The sequence below is a fragment of the Exophiala xenobiotica genome (genome assembly GCF_000835505.1).
Source record: "Exophiala xenobiotica strain CBS 118157 unplaced genomic scaffold supercont1.4, whole genome shotgun sequence".
Classification (NCBI taxonomy): domain Eukaryota; kingdom Fungi; phylum Ascomycota; class Eurotiomycetes; order Chaetothyriales; family Herpotrichiellaceae; genus Exophiala; species Exophiala xenobiotica.
The window spans coordinates 2,488,599-2,501,699 of record NW_013562491.1 but is presented as its reverse complement, the minus strand read 5'-3'; the positions used below and the strand labels follow the sequence as shown (position 1 = coordinate 2,501,699).

The 13,101-nt window shown below is 52.5% G+C and overlaps 5 protein-coding genes across 5 annotated transcripts; 4 read left to right on the top strand and 1 right to left on the bottom strand.

Moving 5' to 3' along the window:
* The first annotated feature begins 103 nt into the window (after positions 1-103).
* On the top strand, positions 104-1,571 carry PV05_07147 (uncharacterized protein). Its single transcript, XM_013459943.1, has 2 exons — positions 104-376; positions 432-1,571. The coding sequence occupies exons 1-2, from the start codon at positions 265-267 to the stop codon at positions 1,460-1,462; spliced, it is 1,143 nt and encodes a 380-aa protein (XP_013315397.1). The 5' UTR covers positions 104-264; the 3' UTR covers positions 1,463-1,571.
* Positions 1,572-1,653: 82 nt separating this feature from the next.
* Positions 1,654-4,150, top strand: PV05_07145 (uncharacterized protein). Its single transcript, XM_013459941.1, has 3 exons — positions 1,654-1,871; positions 1,950-3,083; positions 3,144-4,150. The coding sequence occupies exons 1-2, from the start codon at positions 1,828-1,830 to the stop codon at positions 2,647-2,649; spliced, it is 744 nt and encodes a 247-aa protein (XP_013315395.1). The 5' UTR covers positions 1,654-1,827; the 3' UTR covers positions 2,650-3,083; positions 3,144-4,150.
* On the bottom strand, positions 2,821-4,074 carry PV05_07146 (uncharacterized protein). Its single transcript, XM_013459942.1, has 3 exons — positions 3,921-4,074; positions 3,129-3,866; positions 2,821-3,072 (listed from the first exon to the last, which is right to left on the bottom strand). The coding sequence occupies exons 1-3, from the start codon at positions 4,006-4,008 to the stop codon at positions 2,942-2,944; spliced, it is 957 nt and encodes a 318-aa protein (XP_013315396.1). The 5' UTR covers positions 4,009-4,074; the 3' UTR covers positions 2,821-2,941.
* A 95-nt stretch (positions 4,151-4,245) lies between the features above and the next one.
* Positions 4,246-7,845, top strand: PV05_07144 (uncharacterized protein). Its single transcript, XM_013459940.1, has 3 exons — positions 4,246-5,918; positions 5,976-6,160; positions 6,214-7,845. The coding sequence occupies exons 1-3, from the start codon at positions 5,856-5,858 to the stop codon at positions 7,520-7,522; spliced, it is 1,557 nt and encodes a 518-aa protein (XP_013315394.1). The 5' UTR covers positions 4,246-5,855; the 3' UTR covers positions 7,523-7,845.
* Positions 7,846-9,389: 1,544 nt separating this feature from the next.
* Positions 9,390-12,638, top strand: PV05_07143 (uncharacterized protein). Its single transcript, XM_013459939.1, has 3 exons — positions 9,390-9,740; positions 9,794-10,377; positions 10,435-12,638. Exons 1-3 carry the CDS (start codon positions 9,606-9,608, stop codon positions 12,248-12,250), a joined length of 2,535 nt encoding a protein of 844 aa, XP_013315393.1. The 5' UTR covers positions 9,390-9,605; the 3' UTR covers positions 12,251-12,638.
* The last annotated feature ends 463 nt before the right edge of the window (positions 12,639-13,101 follow it).

Here is a 13,101-nt window from a genome sequence, read left to right as displayed (position 1 = left end):
GCTGAACTGCGCCGCCCACTTTGGCATTGATAACATGCCGCTTTAGGACAAGCTTTTCAATGCTAGCGAGGACATTGATTTGTTCCTTCAACTTTACACAAGCATCGTCTCAACTCGGTCTTCAGGTTTGATATCGAGAAGGAGCAGACGGATGTGCTATCTTCCGAGCCCACCTTGAACTTCAACGTTGCCGCTCAGTTGTGCTCGCGCAGAGTATCGTCAGACAGGCTGCTCCAGCGATACTCTGAAATCTGCGGAACAGCAATGGCTCAAGCTGGTCAGTCTTTGCTTTATGTCTGCAGAAGCTGTCGACAGAGCCTACGGAGTGCGTCGAAAGCCTCCCGGTCGTTCAGCACCACTCCCAACAGACATAAAGGTATCTAGCAACCCTCAATATCCAACATCACGCCTCAGTACTAAAGGACTTGTAGTGGTACCTTCCTTCACACCTACCAGTCACGGCGAGCTTGACCAGCTACTTCTAGCATGGCGCGAGAAAGTCTTCATTCCAGCTGCGCTTCCGGAGCATCACAGAAAGCTCATCTACAAACCATCGCGGCAACAGGCACTTTCGAACGATGCGGGCGTTAAAGTCACCATGTCGGACGATGAAGAGATCACATTGCAGCCGCGGGATCCGTATGACAAGCCGAACGTTCGAGAGTCCATGAAAAAGATGATCGGCATATTGAGCGAACAGAACGAGGATGTTGTGTGGAATAATCTGGGACCTTGGCTAGAGGGACTACAAATGTCGAAACAAAGACTGCCACACTTCTTCTGGCAGAAGATCACGCGCAAGGCATGTGAGATTGGGAAAGAACGGATCATCCTTGCTTGCGCGGAAAAATCCAACAAAACCGGCTTCTCGCTCAAGAAACAGGGTGTGACATTCGAATTGATGCTGGGCTTCCACAAGCGTGCTGCCGATCACGGCTTCGCTGGCCCAGAGCTCGAAAGCGCATGGCAGAGAGCCTTGAAAGTAACACGCATCCTCGAAGACATGCTGCATGACGGCAAACAGCTGAAAGAGCACGAAGTCGATCCTAGAATGGATCCGTTGGTCCTGAGCGTATTGACCGAACTAGCGGCCGCGAAAGCCCTTGAGTCTGGTGGCAATGCTGATCAAGTCGCAAGCTATGCGGCAAGGATGCTTCCCATTGCGCAAGAGAGAGACTTCACTGTTCAGCTGGCGGACGGGATAAAGGAAGATGTCCGAACGCGTGCTCTGTACAATGCTGTTTTGGAATCATTCTTGCCAATGCAGAATGCTATCAACTTGGCACTGAAGTTTGATGCTATCAAGAAGTCTGACCTGGGCGAAAAGCTGAGCCTGCATCTGAGGATAGTAGACCAGAAAGTGGAGAATGCAGTGCAGAAGCTTCGTGCTGTATCCGACGGAAGGAGAAGACGAGGGGAATTGATGTATGAGCAACTTTATGAGAAGGATTCAGGCTCATAGGGTGACCATAGGTGTGGTGCGGTGCTTTGAAGGTCAAGGAGGACATTCATGCCTAGGTACCTACGTCCTCTGCCGCACCGTCGTGTATTGCAATGATACTGTATATTACTCACTCTGCGCTGGGCCTTATGGGTCGAATAGCTGCTAACCGAAGGGCCTTGCCAACGTTGACTTTCAACCTCGGCCGTGGCCGCCGAGACGCGCGCGACACTTTGCACCTGGTGCTTGACCACGCTGTATCGCCTCTGTGATCCAGCTTCTCTGCGCATTTAGAATTTGTACTCAACAATCATGGAATAGAAACATACCTTCGGCGTCTCATGGGCTAGAAATTACAGACGGCCTTTCCGAGGAAGAACTACATCATGGCCAATCCTCAACCCGACGACCCCTTCCTCGAAGTCCAAACGTACCGTTCCCATTCTCTTTCTAAGCCCTCTACTATACATGAGAGCGACTGCTGACATGTCTGATCATTGCTCTGCAGAGACGTCCAATCGACCCTCCAAGCCACCCGCCACCTCTTCTCCTCGTACCTGCGCATCCGCACGCTCTCCACATCCGCAACGTCGCCCGAACTCCAGCAATCCCGCGCCGATCTGCGCTCGAACCTTGAGACTCTGACCTCGGACCTTGCAGACCTCCTCGAGGCCGTGTCGGCGGTCGAGTCTGACCCGTATCGCTTCGGCTTGGACGTCGCCGAGGTCCAGCGGCGGCGGCAATTCGTCAAAGATGTCGGCAATGAAGTCGAGGGTATGCGCCACGAGCTGGAAGGCGTGACGGCAGACACGCACATTGCGGGCGGCGTCCCCGGGAAGTTACCTGCGCCAGCGGCATTCGAGGACCAAGAAGGCGGCTACGGCGACGACGACGACCCCTACGGAGAGTTTGAAGCGCAGCAACAAGCGACCATGATGGCCGAGCAGGACGAGCAGCTTGACGGCGTGTTTCAGTCTGTCGGCGTGCTGCGCGGGCAGGCGGAGGATATGGGCCGGGAGCTGGAAGAGCAGGGTCACATGCTTGATGAGGTGGACACGCTGGCAGACAGAGTGGGTGGGAAGCTGAATGTCGGCGTGAAGAAGGTAGGCGAGGTCATCCGCAAGAACGAGGATAGTGTGAGTAGTTGCTGCATTGCGGTTTTGATCGTGGTTTTGATTATACTGTTGATCTTGGTTATTGTGCTATGAAGAGAGAGCCCCGTTGGAGGGCTACCGGACGAGAACGAAGTCAAACAGAAAACTTAGGGACGGCGTATTCAGAGCAAGGAGATGGCTGCATATACGTTACAGGCGCAGAGCGACGGAAAGGGGCTGTGTCATGCGCGGCCAACCATAGAGCGATGGATGGCGGACAACGAGCAAGACAGAGTGATAATCATTTGACCCAGCTATCTGTCACAAAGAGGTGGACAAATTTTGGTCTCGTCTGGTGATGGTACATGTCGACATATCCGAAAAAGGCATTACAGAAAACAGAAGCTCAGTTCTTGCGCTGCCGCTTGTTCGGTCTGGCTTCCTCGGCGGTCACCAGCTCCGGAGCATCCTCCTCATCTTCCTCTTCATCGTCCATATCGAGCTCATCCGCCCCTGGGAAGTCGTCTTGGGCAGACACTGGAACAAAGGTCAGTCTTTGAGGTACAACCACGAGACACTTTAGGAGCACTTACTGAAGTAATCCATAGCGTCTGTCCAGAGCTCTTCGGCCAGCACAATGGCCACCTCTTCGCCGGCTGGAAAGATTTCGACTTCCAGCATTTGGTCAACCTCCTCGTCATCGTCCTCATCGTCGGCGCCGTTGGCTCCATTGTCGGCAGGTTTCTTGGGGACGGCCGTGTTCACCGCGCCTCGGAACCCGAACCAATTGAAGAAGCTTGGTTCATGTTCGTCGCTTTCATCAAGCTTCACCATCTTGTCGCGCAGCTTCTCGTGCTGCCACAACGCCTCACGATCGACGAGCTCGACCTGTTCCTTGCCGTTCTTCAACTTCAGCGCTTCTTCGGCAGAGTGAAGCTCCACCGCACCATCGAGCAAACCATGGGTGAAGTCCTTCTTTTTGTTCTTCCATTTGATTGGGATAGGCTTTGATACTAGACTGCCTGGGCCATCTTCTCGGGGCTTGTATTCAAATTCTTTCACCAGTTGCTTGTCCTCGATGAACTCATTTTCGGCGAACTCGAAGGTAAAGCGCAGACTGCGAGGTTCACCTTTCGTTGCGGACTCGATTTGGTGTCGGTCAACGGTAAACGACTTGATGCAGGAAATGAGGGCGAGATCGTCTGGCGAGAGGAACTGCTGAACTTCTTCGGGACCGTTACCGAATACCGTAGGCCAGAAGTCAGGCACTCGGTCGAGCAGTGCCTTGCGCTTCGTATACAATGGCTTCAGAGAGTACTCTTTGTTTCGGACTAGAATGAAATGTCAGCGCAAAGCGCAGGTTGAGCGATCAGACTGCTCCGTACGAGCATCGAGTTCGACTTGCGCAAAATCCTTCTCGAGGTCACCGAGTGATTCGAAAACAGCGCCGACGTCTTCTAGCGAACTGCTCATTTTGCTGGCTGTATGGCGTCGATAACGTCTCTTGTTTTGTGAGAAGGTATTGAGGCTGGCCGTGGCTGGCTTGTGAAGTTGTGATGCGTCTGAGAAAATTGTAAAATACTGCCGGGTTAAAAGTCTAGGCGGTGAGTGGTTGGCCCATTAGGCGGTGAACTGCCCATTTCTCTCAAGAATATCACGCATGTTGTACTCCGTACTCCGTACGGTCTTTGTTTTCTACTACTTTGGTTTCTTTTCTACGTTGGCAGCCGTGGCAGGGCAGTTCGAGGACATTCAAGACTGTTCCAGCTACTGGCGCACCACATAAATTCGCTGATCCGTTGCTTTTGATCGGAGAAGGGCAGAAGTTACTGAGCACGAGCAGCCGGCGTCCTACAGCCATGAATGACACTCAATGAGAGTGTCCAAGCAGCACAGCATTGGGATCGAAGGTGTTATTGACATTGTTCCTTATGTCGGGTCACGGGCATGACACTTTGAAGAGCCCCATATGGGATTTGTCGTCCTCGATGTTCGGAACGGAGCTCGAATGACACCCTTGGTCTCATTTTCTACCAGGTTTCGTCACCGGGATTGTGCACACGGCTCTGACCAACAGGCACGATTGGTCGACGTTGGCTCATCACTCACCTATTACTCCTACTGAGCCAGCCAACAAATTCACGCTGCTAGCGCGTGTCCCTAGAGTCCTCCCAGTCATCCCGTCTGGCGAAGACAGTATCTCATTCATCTTTAATCTACAAAAATCGATGATACTACGGATAATAAATGGCGAAGGAGCTTCGTTTGCCACGTTGTCGCTGGGGTCCTTGCGATAGTCGACGAGTCTAGGGTTCACCAAAGCGGTGAGATCTTCGCTTCTGTAACCCTTAGGGAGGTGGTATTCGCTAAAATGTTTGGATGCAGGTCATTACTCTACCCAGAGGTCGACTTGAGCATCCGAGAAGGTGGTGAGGCAGCAAGCATATCGCTACTCATGTCAAATAACACATGCTTGCCGCTCTCAAGCTCGTTAACGACCAACGGATAGTGCACGTTAGCGTCACTTCTCTTGCTTCAGGTAAACGACGAACCCTTGATCACGTCAACTGAAGCAGAAAATCATGGTTCTTTTGGCACCCGGCTGTCGAAGTTTGGACGCGAATGCCGTCCCCACTGGCGTTGATGAAGCTGTCAAGAAACGCTGCCTTCAAGAACCCAGTTGATGCTATCAGTGTGCGAGAATCCTTGTGTTCAACTGGGCCCAAAACGAGGTTCACCTACAGTACCATGGTTCTCTGACAAGCTCACGAGCTAGGCGGACAATCCCCCGGCAAAAGGCTTGAAAATGGTGGAGAGGCGCAACCTAGCGCACACGCCCCCGGCACTTTTGGGCTTCGGTTGCAACGGGACGGGCATGCGGCGTTGATCCGCGTCGTCCACCCCGACATTCTACTGGCGGAGATGTCTCCCAAAAAGTGCCACACTGCCCGGAGACAGGCCTTATCACAAGGATATTCGTCCCAGAACCCCGCAAAGGGGTTGTACCCTCAACGTGTGACAGCAACAAATTATCATGTACCATGCACGACCATGCTCACTCTTGCCAGCGGACTGCATGCCCAGTGGTCGAAAGAGCAGGCATGCTTTGGTCACTTCGCTCCTGCCTCCCTAAGCTAGCTTGAGATGCGCTTTGTCTCGGTTCAATGCGACACATCAAATGCATGTTGCGGTTCTCGTTCCCTGAAGCAAATATTTACCTTCGCTATCCAGCTGCCTCTGGCAAGGCCGTTCCTCCCGATCTCTCTCTTCCTCCCCTTCTATCCAAAAGTTTTGTCCTTTCGTGATTCCACTTTGCCAGGATGACTGTTTACAGCTCAGATGCTGCTGCTCTCGAGGCAGCAGGGAAGAAACAAGTATTGAAGGTAAATATTCTTGACCATCTCGGATAAGTCAAACGCACAGCTGACATTTCGCGACAGCGAGAATGGAACTTCTGGGCACTACTCGGCATGTCGGCTTGCACTCTGTGCACCTGGGAAGCAACAAGCGCTTTGTTCGCAGGCGCATACACCAATGGAGGGCCTGCTTCTGTCGTCTACGGATTCATCGTCTCCGTGCTGGGCACATTGGCAATTGCAACATCGATGGCCGAGATGGCCTCCATGTAGGTATCGATGCGGTCACGTTGAAGGTACGATGACTGACGGGCTTTACTAGTTCACCAATAGCTGGTGCTCAATATCACTGGAGTGCTGAGCATGCACCTCTACGCTGGAGGGCTCTCGTCAGCTACATTCAAGGCTGGGTCACCATTACTGGATGGGTTGCAGGTATAGCCTCCGTCTGCTTCCTGATCGCATCAATGATACAAGGCCTTGCTGTGCTCAATTACTCCGGATACGAGGCGAAACGCTGGCATGCGACATTAATCATGATTGCATTTGCCGGCATTGCAACTATCGGAAACACATTCGGCAAAAAGCTACTACCGCTGTGGGAAACATTAGGAGGTGCCTTGCATGTGTTGTTCTTCTTTCTGGTCATGATCGGTATCCTGGCAACCAGCGACAAAGCCAGCAATCACGACGTTTGGGGTACTTTTATCAACGGCGGCGGCTGGGACAGCGATGGGGTCAGCTTCTGCTTGGGCTTTTTGACCCCGGCATTTGCTTTGGCTGGGGTCGATGCTGTCATACACATGTCAGAGGAAGCCTTCAACGCTCCTCTCAACATCCCTCGGGCAATGATTTGGTCGGTTATCATCAACGGCACGGCGGGCTTTGCCTATATCCTCGCCGTGCTGTACTCTATCACCGATCCGGATGCCGTCCTGGGCAACGAGACTGGTTTTCCAATTATTGGTGTCTTCCTCGAGGCGACCAATAACCAGAAGGCTGCAACCGCCATGATGACCGCCGTGATCATCGTCTTCACCATGAATTTGTTCGGCTGTGTGGCGTCGGTTTCTCGACTGATTTGGGCCTTCTCTCGAGACAAAGGCCTGCCTTTCTCGGGATTCTTTTCACATATTACGCCTTGGAATAAGTGTCCGACGAACGCCGTGGTTGCAATCTTTGTTGCGGTATCTCTGCTCTCACTGATCAACATCGGCTCCACCACCGCATTCAATGCCTTGATATCTCTAACGACGCTCGGATTCTACTTCTCTTATGCAATTCCGACACTCATGTTTGCAATGCGCCGCTTCAACACGAGCAACCCAATCGCCTTTGGACCTTGGACACTGGGAAGATTTGGCCTAGTCGTGAATGTGCTAGCGATCGCGTTCTGCCTTTTCCTGATCATCTTCCTGCCATTCCCTCCAGTCCTACCAGTCACAGGCACGAACATGAACTACGCTTCTCCGGTATTCGGCGCCGTTATGCTCTTCGCCATCGTCAATTATTACGTTCGGGCCCGCCGGCGGTTCACCGGACCGATCAAGGAGGTCACAAGCGAGACGAGCAGCGAGAATGTCGCTCACGAGTCGGTTGTTGCTGAGAAGCAACCCGCCGAATCTTCTTGAAAGGGAGAGAGAAGACGGCGTTGGAGGCTCATATTCAAATTTCCAACATCATTCACAGCTCTGGAATCCCGACCCTCACTTGATGCTCCAGCGTGCGATGACTTCGGTTTCTCAACCGTGCCTAGTCTATTCCACTGGGGTTTGGCATTTGTCTACATGTAGATGAGGCTCAGAACAAGGGTTGCAGTCAGTCCTATTTTGCGAATCTGATGTATCATATGCGCCTAACAATACATGCCTCTCGATAGCCCTGCAAGAGCTTAGGGGTTGGTCATCGGACCGACTTATTATAACTACGCAGAACTCAACGTACCAGCGCAGTGAATTGAATATGCTCGAACATTTCATTCCAACATTATACAATAGCCACAGCTCGGCAATCTTGAGAACCCCTGACATTGATGTTGATCGACATGATCAACAGGTCCACCAAACCTGCGAATAAACAAAACAAGACTTCGCTTCCAGATTTGTGGAAGCCCATTACATCATCTTATGGAGTACCTCAATGTTGATACTGCCACACAATATTGGCCGAGGAAGAAAAATATGCAAGGTACTCGTACTACTGTACAGCTGAGGCAATTTCTATGAGGCTGTGTACATTTTGATCAACCACGTCAATTGTGAACAGATGCGTCTCTTTCGGGTCAACCTGTGGTGAGCATGGACTGTCGCGACTCATGGATGGATGTTCTTTGCAGCGGTCCAGCAATACTTCCGTGTCTGGCTTTCACGACAACGGTTTCTTCTTCGTAAGGTCTGTCTTAAACGTGCAGAGTAAGTCCAGTGCCGCCATGCCTATAAGATTTGATATTATTGCCTTGCCTGATTTTGCACTGGACCGAAATGAAGTGTTCGGCAACTCGGCAGTTGCTTGCGCGCAGATTGTTCCTGTTTCGCAGCAAGCCTGATTGCAGGCGAAAGTACGGAGTTAAATTCAGATCATTTCGGGCCGTGGTCTCGTCCGGCCTTGACATTCCCAGCCTGATGAAACATGGGCCTTGATGAAGGCGTTTTGAACTTTGGAAGCAACTTCTTTCGCTCACTCTCCAGCCTTGTTCAAGACCCTTCAGCGTCCATGCTTTCTGCAGTCAGTCCAGTCCGCACTTGTGGCTGTCGAAAGCGCAGCCACGGATCTCTGAGTGTACCGAGTCTGCGGACATGAGCAAGGTTGAGGCTGGGCTTGTGGTCCGGGTACTTGGGGTCGCGTCGAGTTGGCATCCACCCAGCATCCAGCGCCGTGGCCCCTGAGCGGGTCGGCCTAATCCCCATCTGGCAACAACGGTACCCCTGGCGTCGACTGGTCATTTTTGATCGAATCACCTTCTCTAAAGTCCACTTCATGGCTCCATCTCAACCTGGTTCTGAGATTTGACTCTTGCGCAAACCCGCGTGGTAAAGATCTAAGCGCACCAACCAAACAACAAAGCAGTTTCCCATGAACCTCGCCTACAACGCTTTCAGCGCTATCACCGCAAAACTTCTTTCCCAGACCACCACGGTACTGAGTGTGGTGCGCCTTCTCAAGCCTCTTTCGGTGCGGCGTTCAGATCACACATCGCGATGGCCCCCCTGAGAATTTCATGAGTAAGCCCCGTATTCTTTCCAGACTGCTTCAGCCTGTAGGGTTGCAACCTCACTTCTGTCGGTCGATGGTACCTTGCTTTGGCTCTTGGGCAATAAGATGAGAGATCAACAGTCGTGACAGTCCCATTTGCTACTATTTCTGAGCCTCCACCCGGTGAAGGTACGGGGCACACGGTGAGTTGTTCCAGATTGTTAGTGGGGAGATATGTGCCATGGCTCCATGTCGGTTGTGACAGAAGTCGACCGTGCCACAACTTTGTAACCTGACTACATGAGTATGGCCTCCTGTTGACTTGTGCGTCTTGCTCTCCTCCTTCTTTTCCCTTCCACTCTCTTTTTCACGCCCACGATCCTTACCACCGCGCTGCGAGCTTTTGCTCGCGTCCAGTCTTTCGTCAACGGGTCTCTTGTAGCCCAGTCACTCCTTTTTTGATTTGGTTCTGCTGCTGTAGTCTTTGTCTCATTCACTCTTTTTTGGACTATTCCGTTAACCATGCATACAACCGGACTAACAGCCAGCTTGCTGGCCACAGCCACATTCATCTCATCAACTCTTGCTTCGCCAATCCTCGAGACACGATCTGTTCCTGCAAAGCGAGCCACCGGGCTGAACCTTGCCGTCTACTGGGTAAAGAGAAATTGTATGATCGAGGCGCATCAGACGAGGCTGACTCCGTGTAGGGACAAGGACCGAACCAGAACAGATTGGCAGACTTCTGCCAGGACTCGGCCATCGATGTCATTCCTATTGGTTTCGTCAACACTTTTCCCGATCAGGCCGGCAACAATGGATATCCCGGAACGAACTATGCAAACGCGTGCGGGAGCCCATATTGGATTGCGCCAGATGGCACCCAGACGAAGATGTTCACTACTTGTTATCAGCTGGCGGAGGATATTCCCATATGCCAGGCAGCTGGAAAGAAAATCCTTGTCTCTCTGGGAGGCGATAGTCCTGGCAACTTCATCGCTTCCACGGCGTCTGCGCAATCGTTCGCGGACTTTCTTTGGGGCGCATATGGTCCACCGCAAGATACCACGCAGACCACATTCCCTCGACCTTTTGGCACAGATGTTATCGTCGACGGTTTCGATCTGGATATCGAATCTGGCGGTGACTCGTACTACTCTGATCTGGTCAACCAGCTGAGAGTCAACTTTGCAACCTACAATGCAAAGAGCTTTTATATCTCTGGTGCGCCACAGTGCATTGTACCAGATGCTCATCTGGGTAGCGCTATTACAAATTCGGAGTTTGACTATGTGTATGGACTCTGAAGTTTTTGAATTATGGGTTCAATGTTTGGCTAACAGACATCTAGGTTTGTGCAATACTATAACACGGACAGTTGCTCGGCGGCGTCTCTGTTCTCTTCGGGGACATTGAGCACAACCACTGACCTCTCATATGGCTGGGTGAATTGGCTTGAACAGAACTCCAAGAACAAGAATGTCAAATTGTTCGTCGGCCTCCCAGCGTCGACTGTTGCGGCGCATTCTCAAGACTATCTCGATCTGGACGAGGCTAAATCCCTGATTACCGCCTATGCCTGTGGCACTTCATACTCGTCAATCTTCGGAGGTGTCATGTTGTGGGAGGCCACGTACTCGAACAACAACCAAATCAACGGCGAGAGCTATGCTCAAAATATCAAGGACATTATCAACGGTATTTCTTGCCCTGGTCAGACTACCACGACCACCACAACTACTACAACCTCGAGTACCACAACCACAACCTCATCGACGACAACGACGACGACCACAACCACCACCACGACAGTAGCGCCAACCACCACTACCACGACAACTACGCCGGCAGCTCCAACAACCACAACTAGCACAACCTCAACGACGTCTACGACTACCACAACCACGACTACCACAACTTCCAGCTCAGCCGTCGGTCCCATCGGAGGCTCAACGACCAGCACTACTAGCACGTGGACTTGGCCAGCCACGTCCAGTAGCACGACCTCGACAACCACGACCACCTCGAGCTCAGCTGTCGGACCTATTGGCGGTTCAACGACCACCACCACTAGCACTTGGACTTGGCCAGCTACATCCACGAGCACAACCACAACCACCTCAAGCTCAGCAGTCGGACCTATTGGTGGCTCGACAACCACTACCACTACCACTACCACTTGGACTTGGCCCGCCACATCCAGCAGCTCAACCGCCACCACGACCACGACCTCGAGTTCTCAAGTCGGCCCAGTTAGCGAAACCACCACATCCACTACATCCAACTGGGCGTGGACTACTACCACTGCCAGCACCACGACTTCATCCTCCGTCGTCAGCCCGATTAGCTACACCACTATGAGCTCGATCTGGACCACTGTTCTCAGCGGTCAATATACAGTGACCTGGGGTGACTGGCCAACGACCACAACGACCACAACCACCAGCTCTGCCTCGGCCACCGTGGGACCCGACTATACGGTCACGGTCGTGACGACTTCCTACGTTGATGTCTGCCCAACAGGATTCACCACCAGGCCGTTCACTCTGACGACCAGCGTGCCCGTCGCCCCAGCCTCAGCCACACCTACCCCGTTCGTCTGGCCCATCGGCCCGAACGGCTGTCCACGAGGCTTCACCACGACGGTCACCACGTGTACCGCTTGCGCCGAGACCGTGGTCACAGTCACTTTGACCATCCCACAAGCGACCACCACAGCTTCCGCCGTCGTCACGCAAACCGTTGTCCCCGTTCAATCCAGCCCGGCCGGCTTCGCTCAAATCAGCGCAACTGCATCATTCTACACCGTGACAGGGCCTGTCGTCAGCGACACCCGTACGCGTCCTGCCCCTGTAACGCAAACGCTTGAGGCCTCTACACCAGTCGCTCCTGTCGCCGCCACATCAACGCTATCGACAGTTAAACAGACTCAGACTCTCGCAGTCTCATCGGTTGTCTCACCAGCAGGCGAGACCTCCCCAGCCAGCAACAGCGGCTGGCTCGGCGTGTCTGGTTCTGGGTCGACAAGCTCAGGCTCAACCTCGAGCAACCCCGTTTCGCCAGCGATTGCCACATTCACGGGTGCCGCCTCGTCGCAACGACTACCCGGCTCGGCGCTGAGCGTTGCCGTATGCGCGGTCGTTGCAGTTGCCGGCTTGCTTCTTTGAGAGTTTGAGCTGGAGCTGAATTTTGCAGCCTGAGTTTCGATCCGTGATACCCCCCAAGCATTCAGAAAATTTCGTCGCATGGCACGAGGCGGGAAGGGGCCCCGGAAGCAGCGGGGTGAAAGCATTAGTGTGAGCGAGCATTTTTATCTGTGGATTTTTTTTCATGTTTAGTTGTTGAACATATTTATTCTCATATATATATCCATCCGGACCTCTGTTATATAACATGATTGGCATTTTGTACATTGTTATGACATTGTATGACATTGTATGACATTGGCATTGTGAATGACTGGCATATATACTTTTGAACGGCCCGCCATAACGAGTGCCATCTTCAGAGGACCCAAATGTCTACGACGGGGTTCCTGGCAATGGGAACCTTGCCCCTTTCAATTTGGCAGGCTCTGCGATGCGTCGTGCAGGGACCTGTGATATCCACTGGTTTTGCATGTCCCTAGGTTGGCTTTGGGTCACTATTTTTCTTGCCTTCAGTCAACATCGTGGCCAAGCATTTAGGTGAAGTTCCAAACCAAAAGCGATTGCCTGAGTGGTCCAACGGCTCAACTCAACCGCATTGCCAGGGTGGTCCATACTAATGCAGGGGAGAGGCCCTTTGCATTGACGGGAAATTCTCATGGTAATTGTAACAAGGGCATATTCAACGTACTCTTCGTCCCGACATTCTTCTATCCAACAACATATCTTCCAGCGGCGATCCGGCGACCTTCTCCGGCAGTCTGCTGCAGAAAAATCTCCAAGATGTCCAACTCACGCTCAAGATCAAAGAGATGAATGTCTTCGAAGTGAGCCGTGGCGACCGGGACCAACGGGATATCCGAAAGAGACTT